Raw genomic sequence first — 26,373 nt, forward strand, 5'->3', positions numbered from 1 at the left:
TCACAATTTTTTCTTCCATAGAGATTTTTTTTTTTTTTTTTTGCAATATAGTAGCTTGTCAGAACCATGTTCTTTATTTCTTTCATTCTTTCTTTCTTTCTTTCTTTCTTTCTTTCTTTCTTGTTAGACAGCATGAATATATTAGCTGACCTATGCAAGACGGCTGGGTTCCACTCCAGGTTCCATCATATTGGCAGTATCGCCGAGCAGTGCCAACCAGGATTAAAGGTGGGTAACATGAGAATGAAACAGAGGACAGGTATGTGAACCCTCGGTCTTCTCGCTTGCCCTGGGCTGGTATCCCTGGATCTCCACAAAATACGGCTACACAGAAAGAGAAATTCATTGAGGAAAATATTATACTATAAGGTTTTAACATCATCATACAAAACTTACAGCCGAAATGTAGAAACATCCAGTTAAAAATGTTATATGTGGATTTAAATGCTTATGAACATTTCTGGTAAAACATTCCAATTCTATTCTAAAGGCTTCAGAAAAATGAACACTTACGAAAACACTGAGGCAGCTCGCCACTCCAGTTTCCTGTGCCCTGGCAGGTGAGGATAGTGGGAAGGGAAAGCTGGTAACCCTGATTACAGCTATAACTAATGCTGGACCCCCACTGAAAGTCAGACCCCACAACCTGACCATTCGGGATGCTTGGAGGTGCTCCACACACAATGGCTGCAAGAACACACAGACAATATATCATGTTGAAAAATAAAATAAACATAAAATAAAATAAAATAAAATCACTCAAGATACCAATCATTTGGAAATATACACAAAGCTTCCATTCACAAGGTGGACTCAAACCTTTGCAAACTGGCTTGGTGCTGTTCCATGTGCGATCCTTGGTGCAGATGAGTGTAGAAGCACGATCAGCATCTACAGTGAAGCCTGGTGAACACTGGAAGCTCACAGTGTGGCCGTACGTGAAGTCACTGCCCAGTCTAATACCATTAGCTGGCACTCCAGGATCTCCACAGTTAATGACTGGAAGTGGGCAGAGAGAGTAAAGTGAAAGTCAAAGGAAGGCTGAAAGCCATTTGTGGTATGATGAGAGGAAGTGCATGTCAAGTGTGGAGAAGTGTGCCAAAATTCTGATGATATGGAACTATTTTATAATTAGCAGTTTCACTGAAACAGATAACATTTTTAGGCAGAAACATTTTCATATTAAAAGGGCTATAAACTGGAAGCAACAAGATGTTTTATCACTCTTGGTGGTGTCTTTAAATTAATGAACTGTTTGAGGCATCAGCTTTGGGAGGCTCTTTCCTCTAGTCACTTTCTGTAATCGGAGCCCACCGGCACCAGCTCTATGCCAAAGACACCAATGTGTCTGGAGCTGTAATTTTTGCACGTAACCACCATTTGCTCCGAGCCTGAACAGTGAGCATTGTGTTTTTATGTGCATGGCAAGTCACTCGGGAGGCTGCCAAGGGGGGGACAGGGCTACTCTCTATCTCTCCAACACAGGGCTGCTATGTAGACGTCCCTGATCAGCTTGTGTCCAGGGCCGGCATAATGGAGAACACTGTGCCACATTATTAATTCCTGTCTCACAATGCATTGAAAAGCTTCATGCAAACAAAACCAATTCAAATCCAGCCTCTGGATTCCTCAAGAGCTCAGCCCCTGAGAGCTGTACTATTCAGAGCAGTTTAGCGTAAGAGAATCAAACCGTCCCTTTCTAAAGCCACTTAAAGACCCTATGAAAAGACACCATAAGAATGGTCGACTTATCCAGCATTCCCTTCAAATCGGAAAGTGGGAATTTCCAAGTTGCTTTTTAGGGAATTGCTAAAGAAAGACACTAGTTAGTCTGGGAACATGGAAACTGTCCTACTCAGAACTGTGATTTGCTGAGGTGTATGATAATGATGTCACACAGAATGATGCAAATGGGCAGCAACAAACATTTTCTTTAAAGCAAATAAATCATTAATAAGTCGAAGCTCCTACATTTGCTAAACATTTTTTTATACTAAAATACTTGCCAAGACAAATGTGTGCAAATTAGGTTAATTATCCTCTCTCTTTATAATCCTGCAGAATAAATGCTTACTTAATCCTCAGGAATTTGTTTGCTAGGAGCTAGTCTTTGTTGACAGGTGAACAACTGCAAAGCTACGATAACATTTCAGTTAGCCTTTGAGTAGCTAGCTAAGAGCTTAACACAGTGCTAACTGTCTTTAAAAAAAGCTCTTTTGATTAGATAGAATATGATTTCAGGCTAGCATTCTAACTTTTTGAACAGTCATTGGGAAAGAGGGATAGGATGAATAGTGAATTGCTACATGCTAATGCTATTTAGTGGTAGGCACCGTATCATTGGAGGAAAGTAAGTTGTCATTCTAGGAAATATTGTATTGAACACAAATTTACAAAAATTGCATGTAAGATGAGTTATCAATACTTTTGTTTTGTATTTCCCCGGAAAAGGACTATACATTTAAAATGTGTATATTTGCTACTTTTATCAACTTAGTTTAACTAGTATATACTATTGATGGACCAAGCCAAAAAAAACTTTGATTTTGATCTCAAGGGGTCTTCAAGTCTTACCCAAAACTGTAAAGAGTTAGGTGTTCTTACACGGTCAGTTTGAAACTAAGCAGCTTTCTGTTGGTCAAGGCATTAAATCCTTGTGACCAACTTTAGCTTGTTTAATTTGCATGAGGAAATCCCAATCACATGGATTCCAACTAAAATTACTTGATTTCATGAAAATTTGTCAAACTATGGCAAATGTGAGCATACCTTTCATGATGCTAGCTTTTTTTTTTTAAATGGAAGTCTTATCTATCTAAACTCCGGTCGAGGTATTGTTGGGGCACCTGTGCATTCCGGCATGTCCCCAGTCCAAGTACCATTGACTGTACAATGACGAGTGAGCAGGCCAGTGGAGTAGTAGCCTTCTCTACAGGAGTAGGTGACAGAGCGGGAAAACACAAGTCCATCGTGGAACTGGATCATGGCGTTGCGGGGAGTTCCAGGGTTGCCACAGGAGACCACTGCAAAAAACCACAAGAGAACATCAGACGGGATCCGGGTCCAAGGGAGGCTGAAACACAACTAGGCAACTACACAAATCTTGGACATGGCCCTCCTCCGATCTGGACAGTTATTTGTTAATTTTAGCGTTTAATTAATAAACACATTTACTGCAGGAGATTTCATACATTAGACAATCCTCTGCCCCAGGACAGGGCAGATGGAGCTTATTCATGGGTATTTGCCAATAAAGAACAGATGGGCACACACTCAAAACCATGGACATATCCAATATGGGCTAGAGGTTTGAGCACTGGAGACTTGCCAATATGAAAACAGAGCACTTGAGTGGTGAATACTGAGCTTAAAATAACAGAAAACATGTTATCATCTGTAATTATTACATACCAATGTCCTTTGGCTGAGATTTTGCATCAGTATTCACATTTAAATCAGAAATCAAGTGGTGACCCAACACAGTACCAAATATGATTATTATACAAACCTAAATTAGAATGGTATCATGTTTTGGGCAGCAATAATTCATCACGTATTGTGGTCGGCATAATGTTTTGTGTATTTTCTAGCAAGAAGAGGATGAATTTCACCGGATAGAGAACTTTTGATGTCAATTAGAAAAAATGCTCAATTTTAAAAGTAAATGAGCCTATTTATTTTTGCTTTATGTGATATTTGCATAGTTTGGATAGCAAAAACAGTATTTGATTAATTATTTGCATGTAGGATGTTTTTCCTTGCTTTCTTAGTTTTTATGTTTATTTAGTTTTTTTCCATCACGTTTCAGGAATTTACAACCATTATTTTGTAGTGAAATAATATAAATATATATATATATATATTAGGGGTGTAACGATACGCGTATTCGTATTGAACCGTTCGATACGACGCTTTCGGTTCGGTACGCGGTACGCATTATGTATACCGAACGGTTCGTTGGAGTAATTAATTATATTTGAAAAAAAAAAAAAAAGAGAGAGAAAGAAATATAATGATATGCGTTCAACAAGGTAGCCCAATAACCCAAACAACGTAACAGGCAACGCCCCTGACACTCCCGAAGAAGAAAAAAACACCATCTTATATGTTTATGTTAGGCTACTCAGCAGGCGCTCGCTCACTCAGTACGCGCTGAAGGCTCGTTGCAAAATAGCCAATGCGTTTAACAGACTAGAAATGAGAAGATCCTCCAATAACCAACAGGTCTGGTGTTTGGGTGCACTTTGGATTCCCTTTAAGCTATAATGGTGATGGCAAGAGAGTGGTGGATAAAAAAACAACGGTATGTCGCATCTGCAACATGAGAGGGTACACCAGCGGGATTAAAAAAAAAAAAAAAAAAAAAAACAGCGGGAATATCTGGGATATATGCGTCAGTACTATCTGGGAAAAGACGAAAAAAAGGAGAAACATGCACGCAGCAAACTATCCCTGCAGCATTTAGAAACTATAGCTTACAGGGAATCCAACCCAAACACCAGACCTGTTGGTTATTTTAGGATCTTATATTTCTGGTCTGTTAAATGCATTAGACATTTTGCAACGAGCCTTCAGCGCGTGCTGAGTGAGCGAGCGCCTTAGGGGCCGTTCACATATCGTGCCTAAAAACGCATGGAAAACGCTAAGCGCGTCTTTCTCCTCCTTTCCAAAGCGCTCGGGCAGAAGCGCTCATGAGGCGTCTGTCTTTGCTAAGCAACAATGACGTGCTCTCTCCATGAGACGCGGAAATTTCAGCGAAGGATAAATGGATTTGCAGCTCTAAAAATCGCTTGCAGTAGCTCTGCTACTGAATTTATTTCAAAATTGCAATCCATATACAACTATGATCAGCTGTTCCTTCATCTTGGCTGAGCTCTCAACGTTGTTACGGGAAAGGATGAAGCTGATTGGTTGGTTCTTGTCACATGACCCGCGGTGCGCTTGCGGCATTCTGAAAAGTTGAGATGTTTTTACATTTTGCTGTATCTAAAACGTATCGAACCGAACCGAACCGAACCGTGACATCAGTGTATCGTATCGAACCGAACCGTGAATTTTGTGAACCGTTACACCCCTAATATATATTAATATAAAGCACACCAATTCTGAAAAGAACAGTCTATTTCCTCATATAAGTAAATGTTAGGACATCAAACAAACAAACAAAAAAAAAAGTAATCTTGATTACCCCAACACTTTCAGAGGATTAACTTTTATGTTGTATTCAGGATGCAAATTTATGAGAGGGGTTTTAGGCAGTTATCGATTTGTTCTCTTTAAACGTCAGCATTTTCTGAGAGTCCACCTTTTAAGCCACCACAGTTTGCTGAACTGGCATGGATAACAATAGCCCAAGGGTCAAATCAATAAGAGAAACACAAACTTAAGCAGAAACACAAGCACACACATTTCAAACACTCAACCCACAAACATTTGGAAGTGGAAAGGGACTGAGATGACAGAGTGATACGTAGTAGATGCAAAACTAAAAATATCTTGATTGTTTAGAGGTGACTTAAAAACATTTTGAGATAAAACAAATGGCTGGTGTTAAAAAAGCAGGGTTAAAAATAATGACAGGCATCTCCACATGGGTAATTAACCTGGGTTTTCTGCTTCTCTGACAAACCTTTCTTTGGGTTGTCAGCCTGACTCTGCAGGCATTTTACACAAAACAACACAAGCAGAATAATAATGCTATTTAAGAGAGAAGGAGAGAGTGCAAACACAGCAGCCCAGACTCCAGGGGACCAGCAGAGCTGGAACAGTCATTTGGGCAACTTGACTGGATATAGTGTTCAACATGTCGAGAGAAAGGAAACACGGTAAGTGTGGAAGTAACATGTGTACACCCCAACTGTACTGAGCCACTTTAAAGCTACAGATGGGAACCAATCAAGATGAAAATAACTTATTGCCAACAACTTTCTTCCTGAGTCTGTCTGTCTCCATCTCATTCTTTTGTTTATATACAAGGACATTTGTGTGGAGAATCAAATTGCTATGAAATAACTTGCTGAAAAAATTTGCATAGGCTACAATTTTGCGTGTAGCGGAAGAGATTGATCATCTGCGTTCAGCAGCATTCTTCTGCAGACCACCCAGGTTACATTTTTCTTACCATGGCACTCAGGCTGGATGCCCACCCAGCTCCCATTAGCCAGGCAGGTTCGTTCAGAGGAGCCCTTCAGAACGTAGCCAGGCTCACAGCTGAATCGTACAATGCTCCCTACGAAGAACTCCTCTCCCAGACGGATCCCATGCACTGGAACGCCAGGGTCCCCACACATTCCAGCAGAATCACCTGAGAAAAAAAAAAAAAAAAAAAAAAACCTTAATATGAGCACTTGGACACTTTTTTTTATATATAATACTTATTTTTCATATAGCAGTGTTAACAATAAATAGGTATATCTTAAATCAGGCACCTAATATCAATTTTCACTTTTATAATTTTGCATTGGCTTTTTAAAATATAAAAATACCATTAATTTAAAGTAAAATAAAATAAGTGCTTAATGTACAATACAGGGATAAGTGAGCGATTTTAGACACAGCTTGTTTACCCAATGGACACATGAGGTGTGGAGAAACTCAATAAAACTAAATCACTCCTGTTAAAATCAATGGAGTTGTCTATACACCACAAGTACCATGGGTTTCAAACCCTTGGTGTTGTGTCTATGTAAAATGAAAATACCCTCAAACCAGTCCAATTTAGATCTTTTGACAGCGAATGACCGGAAAATTACTATCTTGATGCCCAACAGGACTTTCAAACTTGCTCTCTATTACATTAGATTTTTATTTAAAGAGGTTAGCTGTGATTTACACAAGATGATTAGAAATGTCATTCATATTTATTGAACAACTCTTCGCATTAGACCTGGCAAACAAGATAAAAAAAGAGGCATCACAGCGTCTTGGTTTAGGTGATAATTTACTTTGGATAAGAAAGCACCAGGGACAGAAAATTTCCCTTAATTTCCCCGCTCATAATGCTGACATGTGCACTCCATGGAGTTCTTCAGCAAATCCTCTTATTTTGATTCACTGATGCATTTAAAAACGATCTTTCTATTCCCTATATATCCTCTGGTAATGCTCCAAAAAAAAAAAAAAAAAAAAAAAAATCATAGGTTCAAAATGAACGGTGAGTCTATTGGTGAAGGGTGCAGTGCATACTAAAGAAATACTACTTTTTATATACAGCATATCGTCTTCAGAAACTCACACTGACAGGCCAGTTATTAACCTCAACATGTTTAAAAAAAATAAATAAAATAAAATACATTAAAAGAAGTCTTTTGAGAAAATAATGAATTGTGACATTAACCTGTCAGTGGTTTTACAGTCAGGGATAAAGCTCTACTAGCATATCTGAGGACTGCAATGGACTGATGTGTTTATAGTGGAGCAGGGCAGGCATGTGGGAGTCTGTGTCGCCAAGCCCAATATGAGAAGATTAAACCAGTTTATGAGGAGACACACACTTTGCTCTTCTGGACACTGCCTAGATGGCAATATTGTATTACCACCCACTGGTTTGAACTGTAATCCTGAGGCCACTGATACATCATCTCACACGCTTACGAGACCTTAGAGATGGTGCTATCTAAAATGGGAAAAATGGAGCCAATGCCCCACTCTACATACACATTATATGGAAAAAAATTATATTTGGACGCATCTCTTAATTATTGAATGCAGGATTCAAGTGTTTCAACCAGAGGCATTGCCACAGGTGTATAAAAATTTGTGCATTTGTGAAACAATAGGATGCTCTGAAGAGCTCAGTGAATGCAAGCGTGGTACTGCGACAGGATGCCACCTTTGTAATCAGTCAGTTTGTGAAATTTCATCCTTATTAGATATTCCATTGTCAACTGTAAGTGGTAATATTGGAAAGTGGAAGCGTTTAAGAACAGCACCAACTCAGCCACAAAGCGGAAGACCATCTGTATGGAGTTGGGTCACTGAGTGCTGAGGAGCATGGTGTGTAAAGTTGCCAGCCCTCTGCTGATTCCACAGCTGAAGAGCTCCAATTTTCTACTGGCAGTAATATTAGCCCAGAAACTGTGCGGTGGGAGCTTCATGGAATGGGTTTCAATAACCGAGGAACTGCATGCAAGCCTCACATCACAAGTATAATTGTAAGTGTCAGATGAAGTGGTGTAAAGCATGTCGCCACTGGGCTCTGGAGCAGTGGAAACGTGTTCTGTGGAGTGATGAATCACACTTCTCTGTTTGGCAGTCTGATGGGTGAGTGTGGGTTTGAGCACATTGCCTGTGTCAGTTTGTTGGAGTGATAATATTATGGGGCTGTTTTTTAGGGGTTGAGATAGGCCCATTACTTCCAGCGAAGAGAAATCTTAATTAATGCTTCAGCATACCAAAACATTTTGGACAATGCTATGCTTCCAGCTGTGTGAAAACAGTTTAGGGAAGGCCCTTTTCTAAAGCAGCTTGACTGTGCCCCAGTGCACAAGGCAAGGTTCATAAGACATGGTTGGATGAGTTTGGTGTGAAAGATTTGACTGGCCTACACAGAGCCTTGACCTCAATCCCCTCAAACACCTTTGGGATGAACTGAAATGGAGACTGTGAACCAGGACTTATTCAACATCAGTGCCTGACCTCATAGATACCCTACTGAATGAATTGGCAAAAAATCCCACAGAAACAAAATCTTGTAGAGAGCCAGCTAAAAGAATAGAAGTCTTTATTATATATATATATATATATATATATATATATATATATATATATATATATATATATATTTTTTTTTTTTTTTTTTTCTTATATATAATTGGCAAAAATATTCCCCTTTTCTCATAAGTTTACATTCCCTTGTGAGATAATCTTTGAGTCTCTTTCATATCTACAGAAACATAGGAGGTTTAATTAAATATGTATATATATATATATATATATATATATATATATATATATATATATATATATATATATATATATATATATATATATATATATATATATATATTAGGGGTGTAACGATACGCGTATTCGTATTGAACCGTTCGGTACGACGCTTTCGGTTCGGTACGCGGTACGCATTATGTATACCGAACGGTTCGTTGGAGTAATTAATTATATTTGAAAAAAAAAAAAAGAGAGAGAAAGAAATATAATGATATGCGTTCAACAAGGTAGCCCAATAACCCAAACAACGTAACAGGCAACGCCCCTGACACTCCCGAAGAAGAAAAAAGCACCATCTTATATGTTTATGTTAGGCTACTCAGCAGGCGCTCGCTCACTCAGTACACGCTGAAGGCTCGTTGCAAAATAGCCAATGCGTTTAACAGACTAGAAATGAGAAGATCCTCCAATAACCAACAGGTCTGGTGTTTGGGTGCACTTTGGATTCCCTTTAAGCTATAATGGTGATGGCAAGAGAGTGGTGGATAAATAAACAACGGTATGTCGCATCTGCAACATGACAGGGTACACCAGCGGGATTAAAAAAAAAAAAAAAAAAAAAAAAAAAACAGCGGGAATATCTGGGATATATGCGTCAGTACTATCTGGGAAAAGACGAAAAAAAGGAGAAACATGCACGCAGCAAACTATCCCTGCAGCATTTAGAAACTATAGCTTACAGGGAATCCAACCCAAACACCAGACCTGTTGGTTATTTTAGGATCTTATATTTCTGGTCTGTTAAATGCATTAGACATTTTGCAACGAGCCTTCAGCGCGTGCTGAGTGAGCGAGCGCCTTAGGGGCCGTTCACATATCGTGCCTAAAAACGCATGGAAAACGCTAAGCGCGTCTTTCTCCTGAGGCGTCTGTCTTTGCTAAGCAACAATGACGTGCTCTCTCCATGAGACGCGGAAATTTCAGCGAAGGATAAATGGATTTGCAGCTCTAAAAATCGCTTGCAGTAGCTCTGCTACTGAATTTATTTCAAAATTGCAATCCATATACAACTATGATCAGCTGTTCCTTCATCTTGGCTGAGCTCTCAACGTTGTTACGGGAAAGGATGAAGCTGATTGGTTGGTTCTTGTCACATGACCCGCGGTGCGCTTGCGGCATTCTGAAAAGTTGAGATGTTTTTACATTTTGCTGTATCTAAAACGTATCGAACCGAACCGAACCGAACCGTGACATCAGTGTATCGTATCGAACCGAACCGTGAATTTTGTGAACCGTTACACCCCTAATATATATATATATATATATACAGTATTGTTCAAAATAATAGCAGTACAATGTGACTAACCAGAATAATCAAGGTTTTTCGTATATTTTTTTATTTCTACGTGGCAAACAAGTTACCAGTAGGTTCAGTAGATTCTCAGAAAACAAATGAGACCCAGCATTCATGATATGCACGCTCTTAAGGCTGTGCAATTGGGCAATTAGTTGAATTAGTTGAAAGGGGTGTGTTCAAAAAAATAGCAGTGTGGCATTCAATCACTGAGGTCATCAATTTTGTGAAGAAACAGGTGTGAATCAGGTGGCCCCTATTTAAGGATGAAGCCAACACTTGTTGAACATGCATTTGAAAGCTGAGGAAAATGGGTCGTTCAAGACATTGTTCAGAAGAACAGCGTACTTTGATTAAAAAGTTGATTAGAGAGGGGAAAACCTATAAAGAGGTGCAAAAAATGATAGGCTGTTCAGCTAAAATGATCTCCAATGCCTTAAAATGGAGAGCAAAACCAGAGAGACGTGGAAGAAAACGGAAGACAACCATCAAAATGGATAGAAGAATAACCAGAATGGCAAAGGCTCAGCCAATGATCACCTCCAGGATGATCAAAGACAGTCTGGAGTTACCTGTAAGTACTGTGACAGTTAGAAGATGTTTGTGTGAAGCTAATCTATTTTCAAGAATCCCCCGCAAAGTCCCTCTGTTAAAAAAAAGGCATGTGCAGAAGAGGTTACAATTTGCCAAAGAACACATCAACTGGCCTAAAGAGAAATGGAGGAACATTTTGTGGACTGATGAGAGTAAAATTGTTCTTTTTGGGTCCAAGGGCCACAGGCAGTTTGTGAGACGACCCCCAAACTCTGAATTCAAGCCACAGTACACAGTGAAGACAGTGAAGCATGGAGGTGCAAGCATCATGATATGGGCATGTTTCTCCTACTATGGTGTTGGGCCTATTTATCGCATACCAGGGATCATGGATCAGTTTGCATATGTTAAAATACTTGAAGAGGTCATGTTGCCCTATGCTGAAGAGGACATGCCCTTGAAATGGTTGTTTCAACAAGACAATGACCCAAAACACACTAGTAAACGGGCAAAGTCTTGGTTCCAAACCAACAAAATTAATGTTATGGAGTGGCCAGCCCAATCTCTAGACCTTAATCCAATTGAGAACTTGTGGGGTGATATCAAAAATGCTGTTTCTGAAGCAAAACCAAGAAATGTGAATGAATTGTGGAATGTTGTTAAAGAATCATGGAGTGGAATAACAGCTGAGAGGTGCCACAAGTTGGTTGACTCCATGCCACACAGATGTCAAGCAGTTTTAAAAAACTGTGGTCATACAACTAAATATTAGTTTAGTGATTCACAGGATTGCTAAATCCCAGAAAAAAAAAATGTTTGTACAAAATAGTTTTGAGTTTGTACAGTCAAAGGTAGACACTGCTATTTTTTTGAACACACCCCTTTCAACTAATTGCCCAATTGCACAACCTTAAGAGCGTGCATATCATGAATGCTGGGTCTTGTTTGTTTTCTGACAATCTACTGAACCTACTGGTAACTTGTTTGCCACGTAGCAATAAAAAATATACTAAAAACCTTGATTATTCTGGTTAGTCACATTGTACTGCTATTATTTTGAACAATACTGTATATATATATATATATATATATATATATATATATATAAAAACAGACAGAATGAACGTGTTGAATAGGGAAAAGATTTCAAGTACCGGAGCAATGTGGCAGGGAGCCGGTCCACTGGCCATCCATCTGGCACGTGCGGGTGGTATTTCCCACAATGCTGCGCTGGCCGATGCAGCTGAAGCGGATAACGGAGCCCACTGTGCGTCTGTCCCCCGAGATCTGTGCATATGGAGGCATGCTGGGACGATCACACAGGACCACTGTGGCAGACAGAAAAAAAGCCCAAACATAATCTACAGTGCACATTATCAGATCATGTGCATACACAATTCAGCGTGAAGTAGGTTACAAAATTATTTGAGTGATGGTTTATCAGGTTAAGATGACTTACAGAGGCACTTGGGTAGGGAGCGGTCCCATGTGCCATCGCCTTGACAGCTCAGAGTGCTGGTGCCCAGCAGGTAGTATCCAGGGTTACAGCTATAAGAAACTGCGGTCTGGAAACTGTAACGATGAGGCCCGCTGGGCAGGACCTGTCTGACACCATTCTCAACATGTCCCGGATCAGTGCAGTTCACAACTGAGACGCAGATAGAGTTGACGAGAGAAATACAGAGAGAAAGAAGGTTATGAAGAATACTGTTGAGAAGCACACTGCAATACAAAGGTTTGGGGTCAGTAAGAATATATATATTTTTATTTTTTTAAAGTGATTAATACTTTCATTCTGCAAGGATGTGTTACATGGATCAAAAGTTACATAAAAAAATATTTTAGGTTTTTATTTTCTATTCATCAAAGAATCTTGAAAAAAATTTAGCACTGATTCCACAAAAATGTTACACACACAAATATTTTCAACACCGATAATACATACATTTTTTGAGCACCAATTTGGAATAAATTAAATTTTACAGTATATAATATTTCACAGTACTATTTCATAATATTACTGTTTGAACTATTTTTTTATCAAATAAATGCAGCCTTGGTGAGCACAATAGCTGAAAACTTTTTTTTTTCTGTTGGCATAATTTAATTTAAAAGAGATTGTTGTGTACATTTCTATCTTGGTGACAGTAATTCATCATTTAATGATCACATTACATGCTAACATGATGGAGAAAAGTGTAATTTCTATATTTGTGGTTCCTGTTCGATCCTAGTAAAGTCTGCTGCATCCTCCATGACCAGCCAATCTAAACAATGAGCAACTGTGGCATGCAAACCACATTAAGCATTCATTTTTGGCCTTGTTTGTGCCATTAATTGATTTGTGCTATTTCTTTAGTGAATTGTGTGAAATAAACGACGCTGCCAATGGGCACAGTTCATTTTTCCTGATTTCCAACCAAACAATTTTCAACGCAAAAAATCCCTCAGAAAAAGATGATTTACATAGAAGATTAAAGGCTTCTAGAAAAACTTCTGTAAATATTTAATACCGCATAAACACAAACAGTTGCTTCATTAATGTCTGGCGCACGGTCTGGCTGAGGACATGAACCGGGCTAAGAGAGACGAGAGATGGAGACATATCGGTGGTGTGTTAGTCATGAGCCAAAAAAATAAATAAATAAAAAATATTTGTATTTGTTCACGTACTCAAAGAAAACAAAATATACATTAAAGTGCAAGTGCACCTGAGTAGGCTAAAGCAAAGATATAGGCCATCATGTTAACCTGTGTTTTGTTTGAGTACTCCAACTGATTCTAACAAATTTAGCTGAACACACTCGACATTCAATGTGCAATTATGGGGAAACGGTGAAGCCAAATGAAGAGAACCGGTTTACTCATTTGACTCCAGGGTGTCCCTTCTGCTTTTTCAGGCCAGCAATGTTCCCTTAAAATCCCTCCGTTAGGAACAACTTCTCAACAGAATCAGACTTTCCAGAGTAGAAATGCATGCTAATGCCTTTAATAGCTCTTAGTAGAGCCAGCCAAAGCCATTTTCTATGATGCAACCATTTATAACTTAAACGTACCAGCTTGATTTTAAAACAAAAATTGAAATGGTCAAGTTAAAAATAAATACAGAAATAAAATCAATAGAAAGAAAAATGAAAAATGAAAGAACTAGGGAAAACAATGTTTATTTGTGCTTGGCCGTAATTCAATATTAAAATTGATGCTTCCGCTGGCCAATGGCAGTTTTTGAGGAGAGGTGGTTTAATTATCTGCAGATATAAGTCTAACCAACGCATCTGTGTGGTTTAGGAGGCCATTTTGGAGATAGAAGTGGTTCACTCAGACACAAATTGGTGCTGATTAGCAGGGTTGTGCAGAGGCCTGATTGATGCAGCTCCGAGCTCGTAGCATTTTTTTACCGGCTCCTTTTGTGCCATTAAACGGGCGTCTTCCCACACTCAGTGCTAATGATGGACCATGATGGAGAGGAGACTGTGACTGATATGATCAGACCACTTCAACTTCCTCAGACAAATTAAAAAAACATTTATAATCTAAAGAGAGGGACGGGTTGAGGGGAGGGATGATGCAACTTCAAAGAGTCAAATATAAAGTAACAGAGTGATTCATAACTTGTGTAATTGTTTCCAAAACATAATGGCACATTTTGGCTTATATATAACAACTCTAAATTGAACATCTCAAATTACACAAAGATTTGCATAGACTGTTATTGTCTAGATCTGTGCCACTCACCTTTAACACACAGGACTTACTTTTACACTTGGGCAGAGCGTTGCTCCACTGGCCGTTGGGCTGACAGTGAGACTTGATTGCACCCTGCAGAACATAACCAGTGACGCAGGCGAAACGCACAATGTCGTTAAGGTTAAACTGCGTTCCCTGAGTCACACCATTAGCTGGGGTGCCTGGATGTCCACAGGTGATGGCTACAGAACATCAGAGCGACATGTTAATAACAATTTACATGATTATTTTATATCCAGAGGCATAAAACTGTCAAAAAACATTGAATCAGATTGTGTAAGCAACACGTACGGACACAGACGGGAGTCTTTCCGGACCAGCGGTGGTCCTGCTCACATATGCGAACGGACACGCCGATGAGTCGGAATCCAGGATTACACTGGTAAACGACACTGCCTCTGTAGTTGTAATTCTCCCCTATGATCTGGCCATTCACAATAGGCTCCGGTGTGCCACAGTGTCCAGCTGTTGAAGAAAAACATAGTACATGCGCATTTGATCACATAAGGGTATATTTTATCTATTTATTGATTAAGAAGTCCCATAAGGGAAGTAAAGCCACTCACCAAGACACTGGACCTCAGCTCCACTCCACAGGCCATTGGACATGCACTCTCTCACTCTGGAGCCCACCAGAGTATAACCAGTGTTACAGGAAAAAATGGCAGTCGCTCCATATACGGTTAATGTTCCTATTTTATTCCCATTTGGAGGAGTTCCAATGTCACCACAGGAAATGACTAGACAAATTCAGATGAAGAATGCATTTGTAATTTGTACTTTTTTTTTTTTTTATTCTGAATACAACATCCGTTGGAATTTCAAGTTCTGAAATTCCAGAACTAGCTTTTTTTTTTTTCAAACTTTACTTAAAATTAAATCATAAAATACTAGATAAAAGTAAAAATCATCATAATTTCCTGCATTCTCCAAATCATTTATCCTCTGTAGGGCCAGGAGTTACCAAAAATAAAAATTAAATCATAATTTGAAAATGCTGTGGTCTCTAAGTATATGTCTTGATGCCACTATGATCTATTTTGCACTCACTTTCACAGGATGGTCTTGGCTCAGGGTAATCCCAGGTGCTGTTAGCTTGGCAGCGGATGACCCTTTGACCCTTGTAGAAATATCCAGGGTCACAGGTCAGCATCATCATGGCCTCGTATTTATTCTGCATGCCGTAAATAAGCCTCCACCTCCCATGATCCACTGCGGAGTGGCTGATGTCAGGGCAGGTCACAGCTAAAGTATCAAAGTTAAAACTAGTTTTTTAAATTAACATTTTTTAAATAATTCTTTCTTCTGATTCATTTTAACAAAATGGTTCCTTTAATTTCCATGTTCAAACAAATGTTTGAATTCAAGATTAAATGTGGCCTAAGACTTTTCAAGAATTTTAAATAGCTAACACAATAATACACATTTGATATTTTCCTTCTTTTATCAGTCTTTTATGTAAATAAGAACAAGCTGATTGCGGTGCTCATGAACTCACGGACACAGCGAGGGCGGGGCTCCATGGGGCTCCACCTTCCAGATTCTTGACAAAGTGTTGACACAGGCTGAGCGTTGGCCAATCGGAAACCAGGATTACAAGAGAATGTGACTCTAGAGCCGAGAGTGAAGTCCTGCCCGATGACAGTGCCATTCACTGGGGCAAGGGGCATCCCACATGAAACAACTGGGAAGGAGAGAAAGATTCTGACCTCAAAACACAGACTTAAGTATTTTCTCACAAAACCCCAAGGAAACAGCCTATTTCTTTTCGCTGTCATACTTCAAAGGGTACTCAGTGCAAACAAACTCTGTGAACACACCAAGAGCAGCAATGCGACTGTGCAAACACAAGCTTGCAGTGGTTCTGGAAAGGTAAATAAGAGCAGCTAGAAAGCAACGGGCACAAGCCAAGATGTAGATTACATCTGGACATGGACTAAAGGACACAGAGAGAACCTGAATATACAAACTACAGTAAACAATATGAACACAACAATCTCTCTGGCCTCAACAGGTATTAGGACAATTCAGTTATAAGTAAATATAGATCAATGTCACGGATAGTAAAATATCAATTAACATCCATAAAAAAAAGAAAGGCGAATACTGTAGAAATACTCAAATTTGTATTTTCAAAATACAAAAACAAAACAAAAGCCTAACAAAAAAAGAAAAAAAAGAAAAAAGAAAAAAAAAAGTTGAATTGAATGCATCATTAAACAAACCGACATTTATAAAATAAAACAAAACATAACATAAATATATAAAAAAATAAAAGTAAACATAAAAAACTAAACTAAAACAAATTAAAACAAACAAATAAATACTAGTATAATTTTTTTGCCCATTCAATTTATTTTTTTAATCCGATCCAATAACATTTTTGTGAACTGTTTAATTATCTAAATACGTTTTGGCACCACTGTATGCGTCAAATCAGAACACCCACAACCGGATGACACAGCTGATTTAAAAGTTTGAACGACACTATTTCTGCCTCCTCTCCTCCCATCATCTTAATTCGTCATTTAGCTATCACTTCTATCTAGTACGATTTACTATTATACTATTATTATATTATTATACTATTATATTATTATACTATTATGTACACTCATCTGGATCAACCCGAAGTTAAGTGTTTTTCTCAAGGCCACAATACTGATCATTTCATGATTTTCCCCTCATTTGTTTGAACCTACAAACTTCTGATGTCCAGTACAGATCAGTAACCCCTATACTATCCTCTATAGTCATCTACAGTCTCAAAAGTCATTATAATGCCTCTTCTTTCTAATGACTGGCACATAATGGATTTAATATCCAACTTTCTCTCAATACTCAACTTTCAATCAGTCATGAGTCAACCCACTTTGAATACGAAATACGAATACGTTCAGTGTGTTCAATAGAGCGCAAAGGCTCTTGGCCTAAGGCATCTCACACCATTCCTGTCAAATAGAAATCCACCTCTCTCACAGGTGAGGCCTTTGTTAGCCAGGAAGTGGTGATAAAACGCAGCACTTCTGAGACTGCAAAACGGTAGACCCAGTGGAGGCTTGCTTTAGTGGATGATAACTGCCTCTTTCTGAGGAGATTCTCCCCTCGGACAGCACATTAGCAATAGTCTCGCAGCTATGGCTCCTGGCTAACCCATTTATTGTGATGAGCAATCTGACAGATGCAGCCAAGCCCTAAACATTGATTGAATACAGAATTAGTCACGGCGGCGCCGGTCTATCTCAGAGAGAGTTTTGCAAGGAGAGGTGGATAATCGCATCCAGACTTTGTCCAAGGTATTTCAGACACAAATTTCAGACTCACCTTGGCAAAGCGGCACTGGAGCATTCCATTGGTAGATGCCCTGCAGGGTGCGGGTGCAAGTGGCAGTGGTCTGGCCAATCAGGTTGAAGCCCCGGTCGCAGCTGAAGCGCAGGGTACTGCCAAGTTTCGTGCCCGTCTGGCTATGTACCGAGCCATTCACAGGAGGTTCCGGGCTACTGCAGTATGCCGCTGTGGCACATACAAATGTAAACACAGTCAGAAGTCAAAGACACATCAGTCTGTGAAACCTGCTGCTTATTGCTTTTCAATTCTTCACCCTGTTTACTGGAAACAGCGGATATTACTGCAGCCGGGAGCTGAGGAGTGATTAAAAAGATGCACGGTTTTGAATTGCAGGAACTTGTGGAAGGTCACAAATGATGGATATGTAAAAATGAATTATTTATACAGAATTACAGTCAAAATACAACGAGAGTCATCATATAAAGTTATGCTGTTTGGCATATGCAATCCAGACCACATTGTCTCCTGTGGCCCATGAGGCTTCTGAGATCAGATCTTAGCAGGTTGTTCTCCTTGCTTTACCGTAAGAATTACCGTAATGATACCAGCATAATATAAGAGGAGCTATGGAGGGAATTACGAGGGAAATGGGGCAGGAATGCAATTTGTCGCATTATTAATTACCATGACCGCTTTATAGGCCTATCTGTTTCACAAGTTCACATGTTCATATAGTCCTACAGTGATACAGGTAAACAGCTTTGGCAAGCTGCCCATAATGCAGAGGCTTGAGGAAGTTGCCCCCTGGACTCTTTAATTAATGTAAGTTAATTAGTGTAAGATAAGTGAAGGTTTCCTGAAAGAAATGTCATGGGAGAGAGAGAAAAAAAAAAGAAAAGTTAACTTGAGAAGGCAAACTGCACAGGAAATTAATTCTAGATATTCTAAAGATACACTATACGAAGGATAATGCAAAAATACTGATTAAGAAAATGATTTTCTGCAGTGTAAGCATCCACTTATGTATATGCCCTTGTGTTGGATTAGATGAACAAGCTCTTACCGAACTGCCATTTAAATTCCATTAAAACAATTCTAATTTCAGTACGACACAATATCTAGCAATGGTAATTTCCTTTAGGAGAGTAAGGGAGCACTCACACAGGACACATTCTGGCATTGAAATCAGCTTGACGGCAATAAAAGGCAATAAAATGGAATAGAGCGGAGGGGTCTTGAGACGTGTTTTTCAAAGCTGAACAGCTGTTAACTAGCGACATTAAAAAGTAATATTAAAAACACTGTGCTGATGGCACAAGACTACACAAGTATTCAAAGATGTCTGAAACATATACTCGGATCAACAATTGTGCCCCAAGTTAACATTACACACATACATGTATATTTATTTTTGTATACTTTTTAAGTTAAGGTTTTCAGACTGTTACCGTGTTGTGGATTTAAGATAATTTATATCTTAATGTATTTCTAAAAGTTGACAAATATCACACTACCTGCATTTATTTGATATATATATAAAAAATAAAATAGAAATATTAAAAATCAAATAAAATATAAAATAAAAAACATAAATGTCTCAAATTGAAACTAAACTGAAACCTGAAAGCATTAAAAAAATTATAATAATAATAATACAATAAAAAGTTTGTTCTCAACATCCCAGCAAACACCAACACAGGAGAGAAAACAGATAATGGACAGATATGAAAGTTTACACATCATATACCTGTATTGAAACTTTGAAAAAAAAAAAAGAAAAAAAAAATCACCTGCACTAATGGTTTAAATGGAGTGCAATTTTAAAGCAGTTTTGTTTTGTGCATCAAACCTCCCATGTGATAGAGCAGGAGTTTTCTTCCTGACTATGACCCAAGAGCACCAGCTTTGCATTTAATGAAGCAGAGTTAATGCTGTCAATCTTCAACCTTTAAGCTACTCCAATTCTTCTTTTTCCAAAGAAAGGCCTTCAAAATTCTCAAAGCCAGTCATTTAGCAAACCTCACACAGGTGATGGTGGCAAGAAAAGGTCAGGAAATAAAATAAAAATAAAAAGAGAAACAAAAAAGAGAGGGAGGAGGAGTGAAAGGACCCGCTACAGTTGATGAACTAACAGCCTGTGGAGATAAAAGATGAACTGAGAAAGAGAATGGTACGAAGCTTTGAATCTGTCCCACCATCTGTTTTTGTCCCACCAAGGCATCGCCACAGAAGGGAAACCATATTGAGGAGAGAAACCTAGGTGTGCTGCCGCTGCTAACCCAGACTGTCACAGAGCTCTATATCAAAAATCCATCATGCAAGGAGGAAGCGGAAAAAGCAAAACAAGCTGATGCTGAGAGAAAGGACCCTGATGAGCCAGACAAAGAGGTGATTAGTCACTCTTCTGAAACGCTAATGATTAGGAGCATATGGAAACTTTTTAAATATTTATGGGGTAATAACTCAGAATTACGGCACTGCTCATGAAACGGCGCAATCAGGTCTTGATAGCTTGTGGCGGTTTCCTGTGTAAATTCTGTTTTTGCAGCAGGGAGTCATAATTGGTCGTTTTGTGAATGCATATCTTTAACTGTAAGTTGTCAAACATTCAGGCAGTCGAGGAGTCATATGATAAAATCACGTGTAAGCCAAACCAATAGCTTTTGGGTATTGGGCCTTTTTGGATGATTCATTAAAAGTATTAGCTCATAAGAGTCATCTGTCCATGACTCAAATTACAGTTACACTATATGTTTGTTTTTGCATTCAGATTTGCATGAAGACTCAACAGTTGTATTTCAAAGTACATGGTCTAGTTTAAGTTCAAATGACAACCTCATAGCCTCTGGGAAATATGCATGTATGTACGAATAAAAAAAAAAATTAAAAAATAAATAAATAAATAAAACAAACATGTCTGTCAACGGTCAGCAGTATGAAACCTAATTAGATTAACTGTGTTAAACTCATTATTTTTCCATGACTTATTAAATGATTTAAGTAATTAAATTGGCAGCCAGTGCATTTTTTAAAAATGCAGTTAAAACAATGCATTTAAAGATGAGTTACTGATTGTATAATTGCATTGCTTAACTAAAACTTTAAACATGCATTGTAATTATTTTAATTGGTAAATGGTAAATGGACTGCATTTATATAGCGCTTTCAACAGACCACATGGCCATCCAAAGCGCTTTACAATTTGCCTCACATTCACCCATTCACACACACTCACACACCGACAGCGGTGTCTGCCATACAAGGCTGGGGTTAGGTGTCTTGCTCAAGGACACCTCGACACTTGGTCAGGTGGAGCTGGGGATCGAACCACCAACCTTCCGGTTTGTAGACAACCTACATGATCCACTGAGCCACTGCCGCCCCAGTGTTAATTAAAAAGTTAATTAATAAAGTTTTGTCCACTTGAAAATAAGTGTCTAATTTTAATATGAATTGGATATAAAACTCTTAGTCAGGAGGAAACGGTGGCTTGGAGAAATCCAAATACAAGCTGTATGTTTTGATGATGTGTTTGAATGCTCACCTGAGTAGCGGATTCGAAAGCCCTTCTGACTGGAAGTGTGATCGAAAGACCAGTGCAGGTAAACCTTGTTTGCAGTGCTAGTAATACTAAAGGGAGACGAATAGTTCCCACTTAGAGAAATGAGCAGCGGACTCTGTCTTGAAGGACCTGCAGGATAAAGCATAACATAAAGTTACCATATATAAGATGCCTCTCTGGTCCAAATATCACATCTTAGACCACATATGTGATTGGATCTGGGAAAACCCAACACATTTTGACACTCTTGAGTTCAAGCCCATTCCAAAACTGTTTTCATTTTGTCCATAGCTTGATCGTGACAAAAGTTATGGCTATCTGAAATTGTCTGTTAGCTATGATTTTCCGGAATGGAAAGAGACTGGTTTCACTTTCACTTCTACTTAAAGATCGCTGTCTGTCAGGAGCGCTATACTGCATTATTACACAAACAGAGAAACGATACCCCAAAGAGGACAGTTTTCCATTGTTTATCATGTTGAGCTTTTGATCACCCCTTGCATGTTTGGAGAACACGAATAGTGTACCTTGTAGTTAGAAAAGCGAGCGCAGTACACATTTGCACGTAAAAGACTGTCATTGGATTCCTCCTCTTTTGAACATTCATCTCTGGATGTGAAATAGTCCAATATAAAAAAAAATAAAATAAAAATAGGGCACTGACATCACCACGAATGACCAGACTGCGAGGAGCAAGATGGTCTAAGTGAGCCGTATCTCCAGTGAGCAGCTTCAGACTGCGTTTTTTCCTTGTTCCTTGTCCTGAAGTTATAGAATAATAATTGAATGAAAACCTAATTTAGACAAAAAAATTGACATACAACCTATTTTTTTAATTTCCAGAAAACGTCCTAGCGTCACATCCCATGGGTTTTCTCAGATCGCGTCACATATGTGCTTGCCTTTATGAATTTAAAATGCAATGATTCCTAAGAAACTGGCCCTGATTTTCAAAAAGTTGGAATATATATGTATATATAAATATATAAAGTGAGTTACATTTGCAGGTGTGTATAATATTTGCAACAATTACCACAATAATATCCCAGAAATTATTTTACAGGCAATTTTAATATTTTAATTGTATTGTATTTTTATTATTATTATTATTATTTTTAGATTGCACAAGCAAATTTGTGCAAGAAACTTCACACTTTTTTTGACAACTGGTCACAGAAAAATGTAATAAAAATACCTCTTGCATCTCTTCCTATCACTATCAGTAGCCACATATTTTACAAACTTCAGATTGACTTGTTTACCACCAGCAGTGATACCACTGATGTGTTTCTGTCACAACACAGCCTCTCCGCCTCTCATGGTTAATGCAGAGTGACAGGGCTCTCTCTGTTCATGAACTTCACTAGTGGTACTTTCAGATCAGCTGAACTCAGTCCAGAGAGGTGTGTGTGTGTGTGTGTGTGTGTGTGTGTGTGTGTGTGTGTGTGTGTGTGTGTGTCAAAGGCCATTCCAGACATCATGTTAGTGTCTAGGCCACGCTGCGGGGAGGTAAATGGATCTGGTGTGATCTGGCTGGCTTTGGCATGTTGTGAAAAGTAAAGTCTGCTCCGTAGCGCAATGGGAGTTGAAAGCATAATCAGCATTGAGCATGCCAGCTCCCCTCAGGAGTGGCTCACACTGCTCCCAGATGACAAGCAAATACACACAAGCACAGGCGCTTTATGAGCCTCAAAAAAAAAAAAAAAAAAAAAAAAAAAAAGAATGTGTAGCACAATGTGATACTGTGAGGCCCAGCTGTCATATGGTACACTCTAAGAAAATAAAAAATATATACAAATGTGTGCAAGTTATTTTTTTTTTCTTTTCATGCTTTTCACTTTTTTTTTTTTTTACAATGCTTTTGTCTAATAGAAATTTTCGGAGGTACATTTTTTTTCATAAATGGATATTCCTTTTATTCAACAAAAATGCACAAGAGTGATTAAAAGTTAGAGCAAATACATATAATGCTACAAAATATTTAAATTTTAAATAAATTATGTTCTTTTAAACTATCCAATCAAAGAATCTTAAAATATCATGGTTTCTACAAACATATTAAGCAGCAATATAAGAATTACTTATTGGGCATTAATTCAGCATATTAGAATGATTTCTGAAAAATCATGTGACATTGAAGACTGGAGTATTGGCTGGTGATTTTTTATTTTTTTTTCCTCCAATAAATGTATAGGGCTATCTCATGTTTACCTGTTTAATTGTATGCTACACACTTGCAGAATTAATATTGTTTATTAAATGATTTTGGTGGTTACGGTAATCTTTTTTTTATTATTATTTGCATTTTATTTTATCCATATTTGTTCACATAGCAATGTTTCAAAGTCTGTTCACTTCTTTATTTTTCTTTTTATTTATTTATTTTTGGAAAGTTGCATGACTTTTTTGACCTGTAATCCACTTCCTAATCTCAGCCTAAATGGGATCACTTTGACCTCAGCGAATCTAGTGACCTAAGACTGGCCCTGAATAGTCCTCTGTTGACTAAAGCAATTTCCGTTGCCTTTTACAAAAAGTTTTCACTGTGTAAAAGCAAAGGTCATCCCTTTTGGCCTCTCTTCAACTGTCTATCTTGCTCAACACAGCAAGGTTGCCTGTGAGGTGTATGTCAATAATATATCCTGAAAAAAAAAAAAAAAAGTAATTATGTGAACAAAATTCTGTAATTTTTACAATAATGTTTGTTCCTTGATTTAATCTTATTAAATTATATTACTTCAACAGCAATAAATATAATAATAATAATAATAATAATAATAATAATAATAATAATAATAATAAGTGCTGCCAGTCGATAAAAAAAAACATAAAATAATTGATTGTAATTTTTTTCTGAAATATACCTCACCTTACATTAGTTTATATATACATATATATATATATATATATATATATATATATATATATATATATATATATATATATATATATATATATATTTATATATATATATATATATATTTATATTTATATATATATATATATATATATATATATATATATATATATATATATATATATATATATATATATATATATATATATATATATATATATACACTTTTATATTGCAATAATTTCACATTCAATCTCAACAACATAAAGACAGTATATTTTAAATATTTGTTTAATGACAATTTTTTTATGACTGAAGGTGAGAATCACTAATACCAATACCGCTGGTGTCTCTAGGAAACTGTTTTATTTTTATTTTTATATTTAACCATTGACTATAGCAATTCAACATCACAGTGTAATTGAGAGCTACCAATTTTAACATTTATTAGACTTATATAACAACTTCTAATTTGAGTGAACTTAAACCACAAACTTCACATAAATCCTTCATAATAAATGTCATGTTTAGCTATCTGTGCCTTTCAACAAGTAGGAAATACACAGAAATTGAATTAAGTTATCAAACACACAATTCTTAATTAAATATAGAGGAATCCTTTAAGCTACAAAAACTATCGATTTCCTCCTTTTTTTTTCTTTGATGAACAGACATCATAGCAGCTGGGTAATTAGGTTATTTCGGCTGCTTTAAGCACTCTGGCTGCTGACCGTGATTCAGATCTGACATGCATTGTATTTTTTCACAACTCTTTCCCTTTTCTGACCCGTGAGTTGACCGACGAGTTGAATCGGGTGTTAGATGAGGGAGACAGGGTAAGGCTACTGCAGGACAGTTTCGGAAACCACTGCATTTCAGAGACATGTTCTTAAATGTGACTCATATATAACAAATAATTGCATGCACACACATTTTTAAGGCAACTTTAACCTTTTGTGACTTAACTGACAACATAACTATGGCATTGCATCCTTGTACTGTCTTTTGCACTTGCTTTTGATACACAGCGCGTGCTGCCACGAGCACGTGCTACAGCATAACATCTGACAGGACAGGAAAATTCATTTTTACTGACATATGGCTCGACAAAATCTCAACTGAACACAGTTCACTGTCATTCTTCTAAAGCTCCCTCATCACTTGGACCATTTCCACGCGCATTTGACTAATGCCTGGTGCTGATGTGAAGTTGGAGTGCAACTGTTTTCCACATTACTATTATCACTATTTGCAGTAGTAGTAGTAGTGGTAATAGTAGTAGTAATATAGTAGTACCACAGGAATCAGAGGAAAATATCCTAAGAAAAAGCTGTGATAAATCCACTCACCATCAAAGAACTCCAGCTCATCAAACTGTCTGCTGGTCTGGAAGTGTTCGATGGTGAAAGTGATGTTGTATCCTGAATCCACCTTCACCACCCAGGAGCAAGACTCAAAGTGTGGCAGGCTGCTGCCCGGAGACTGACTCAGGATTATTCCCGTGGAGGCTGTCAACACCTCGTTCATAGGACAGGTGACTGTAAGGAAGACAGACAAGATGTAGTTCAGCTCAATACATTACTACATATTGATTCCAGAAAGCTAAAGCATTTTCTTTTGACTGCATACATCACAAATGGACGCAGTGCTAAGATGAGCTGTTACCTACAGGATCTCTCCAAACCCTTGCTTCCCTCAAATCTTGGAAGCCTGTCTCTTATTCTCTATGTAGCTGTCTGAATTCAAAGTAAGCATCCAAATACAAATCATAACATAAAAAGGATAAACCCTCATCTCTGGCACCATACTATTATTTTGTCTCATTTCTTCTGCATGACGCGGATGACACGGATGAGAGGCCGTGTACGTCATGTCTGAAGCTGAAGCCGGAAGCAGACAAGAGGGACTGTTATTATGATGCTTATATTTCTAATATAAAATATGGATTTTCTATTACTTGTCTTGCTAAACACGCTGCCGTTCCAGAGCTCCACTGGTGTGAATACTTCATGATTGAGTTGATATTTGAATGAGATTATCACGATGGAAGAATTGTTAAGAATTTCTAACCTCACCGCCCACCTCCGTTTATCAGAATATTGACGGATGCAATGCGCTAAAACCCTGTAAATAACATGATTCACA

The 26,373-nt window shown here is 37.9% G+C and overlaps 1 protein-coding gene across 1 annotated transcript in view; it reads right to left on the reverse strand.

Annotated features, from left to right (window-relative positions):
* The window catches only part of LOC127935277 (CUB and sushi domain-containing protein 2-like), a 266,910-nt gene that overhangs the window by 13,736 nt on the left and 226,801 nt on the right, over nt 1–26,373 (reverse strand). The window contains exons 47-61 of the mRNA XM_052532988.1: nt 25,578–25,766; nt 21,354–21,500; nt 17,846–18,034; nt 16,020–16,205; nt 15,572–15,766; nt 15,088–15,261; nt 14,813–14,986; nt 14,530–14,703; nt 12,234–12,422; nt 11,929–12,102; nt 6,122–6,304; nt 2,847–3,023; nt 820–999; nt 514–687; nt 151–324 (exon numbers count right to left, since the gene is read on the reverse strand). Coding sequence (XP_052388948.1) covers nt 151–324; nt 514–687; nt 820–999; nt 2,847–3,023; nt 6,122–6,304; nt 11,929–12,102; nt 12,234–12,422; nt 14,530–14,703; nt 14,813–14,986; nt 15,088–15,261; nt 15,572–15,766; nt 16,020–16,205; nt 17,846–18,034; nt 21,354–21,500; nt 25,578–25,766 — 2,679 coding nt within the window. The remainder of the gene's footprint in view (nt 1–150; nt 325–513; nt 688–819; nt 1,000–2,846; nt 3,024–6,121; nt 6,305–11,928; nt 12,103–12,233; nt 12,423–14,529; nt 14,704–14,812; nt 14,987–15,087; nt 15,262–15,571; nt 15,767–16,019; nt 16,206–17,845; nt 18,035–21,353; nt 21,501–25,577; nt 25,767–26,373) is intronic.

The sequence above is a fragment of the Carassius gibelio genome, chromosome A19, assembly GCF_023724105.1.
Source record: "Carassius gibelio isolate Cgi1373 ecotype wild population from Czech Republic chromosome A19, carGib1.2-hapl.c, whole genome shotgun sequence".
In the NCBI taxonomy this organism is placed as follows: Eukaryota; Metazoa; Chordata; class Actinopteri; order Cypriniformes; family Cyprinidae; genus Carassius; species Carassius gibelio.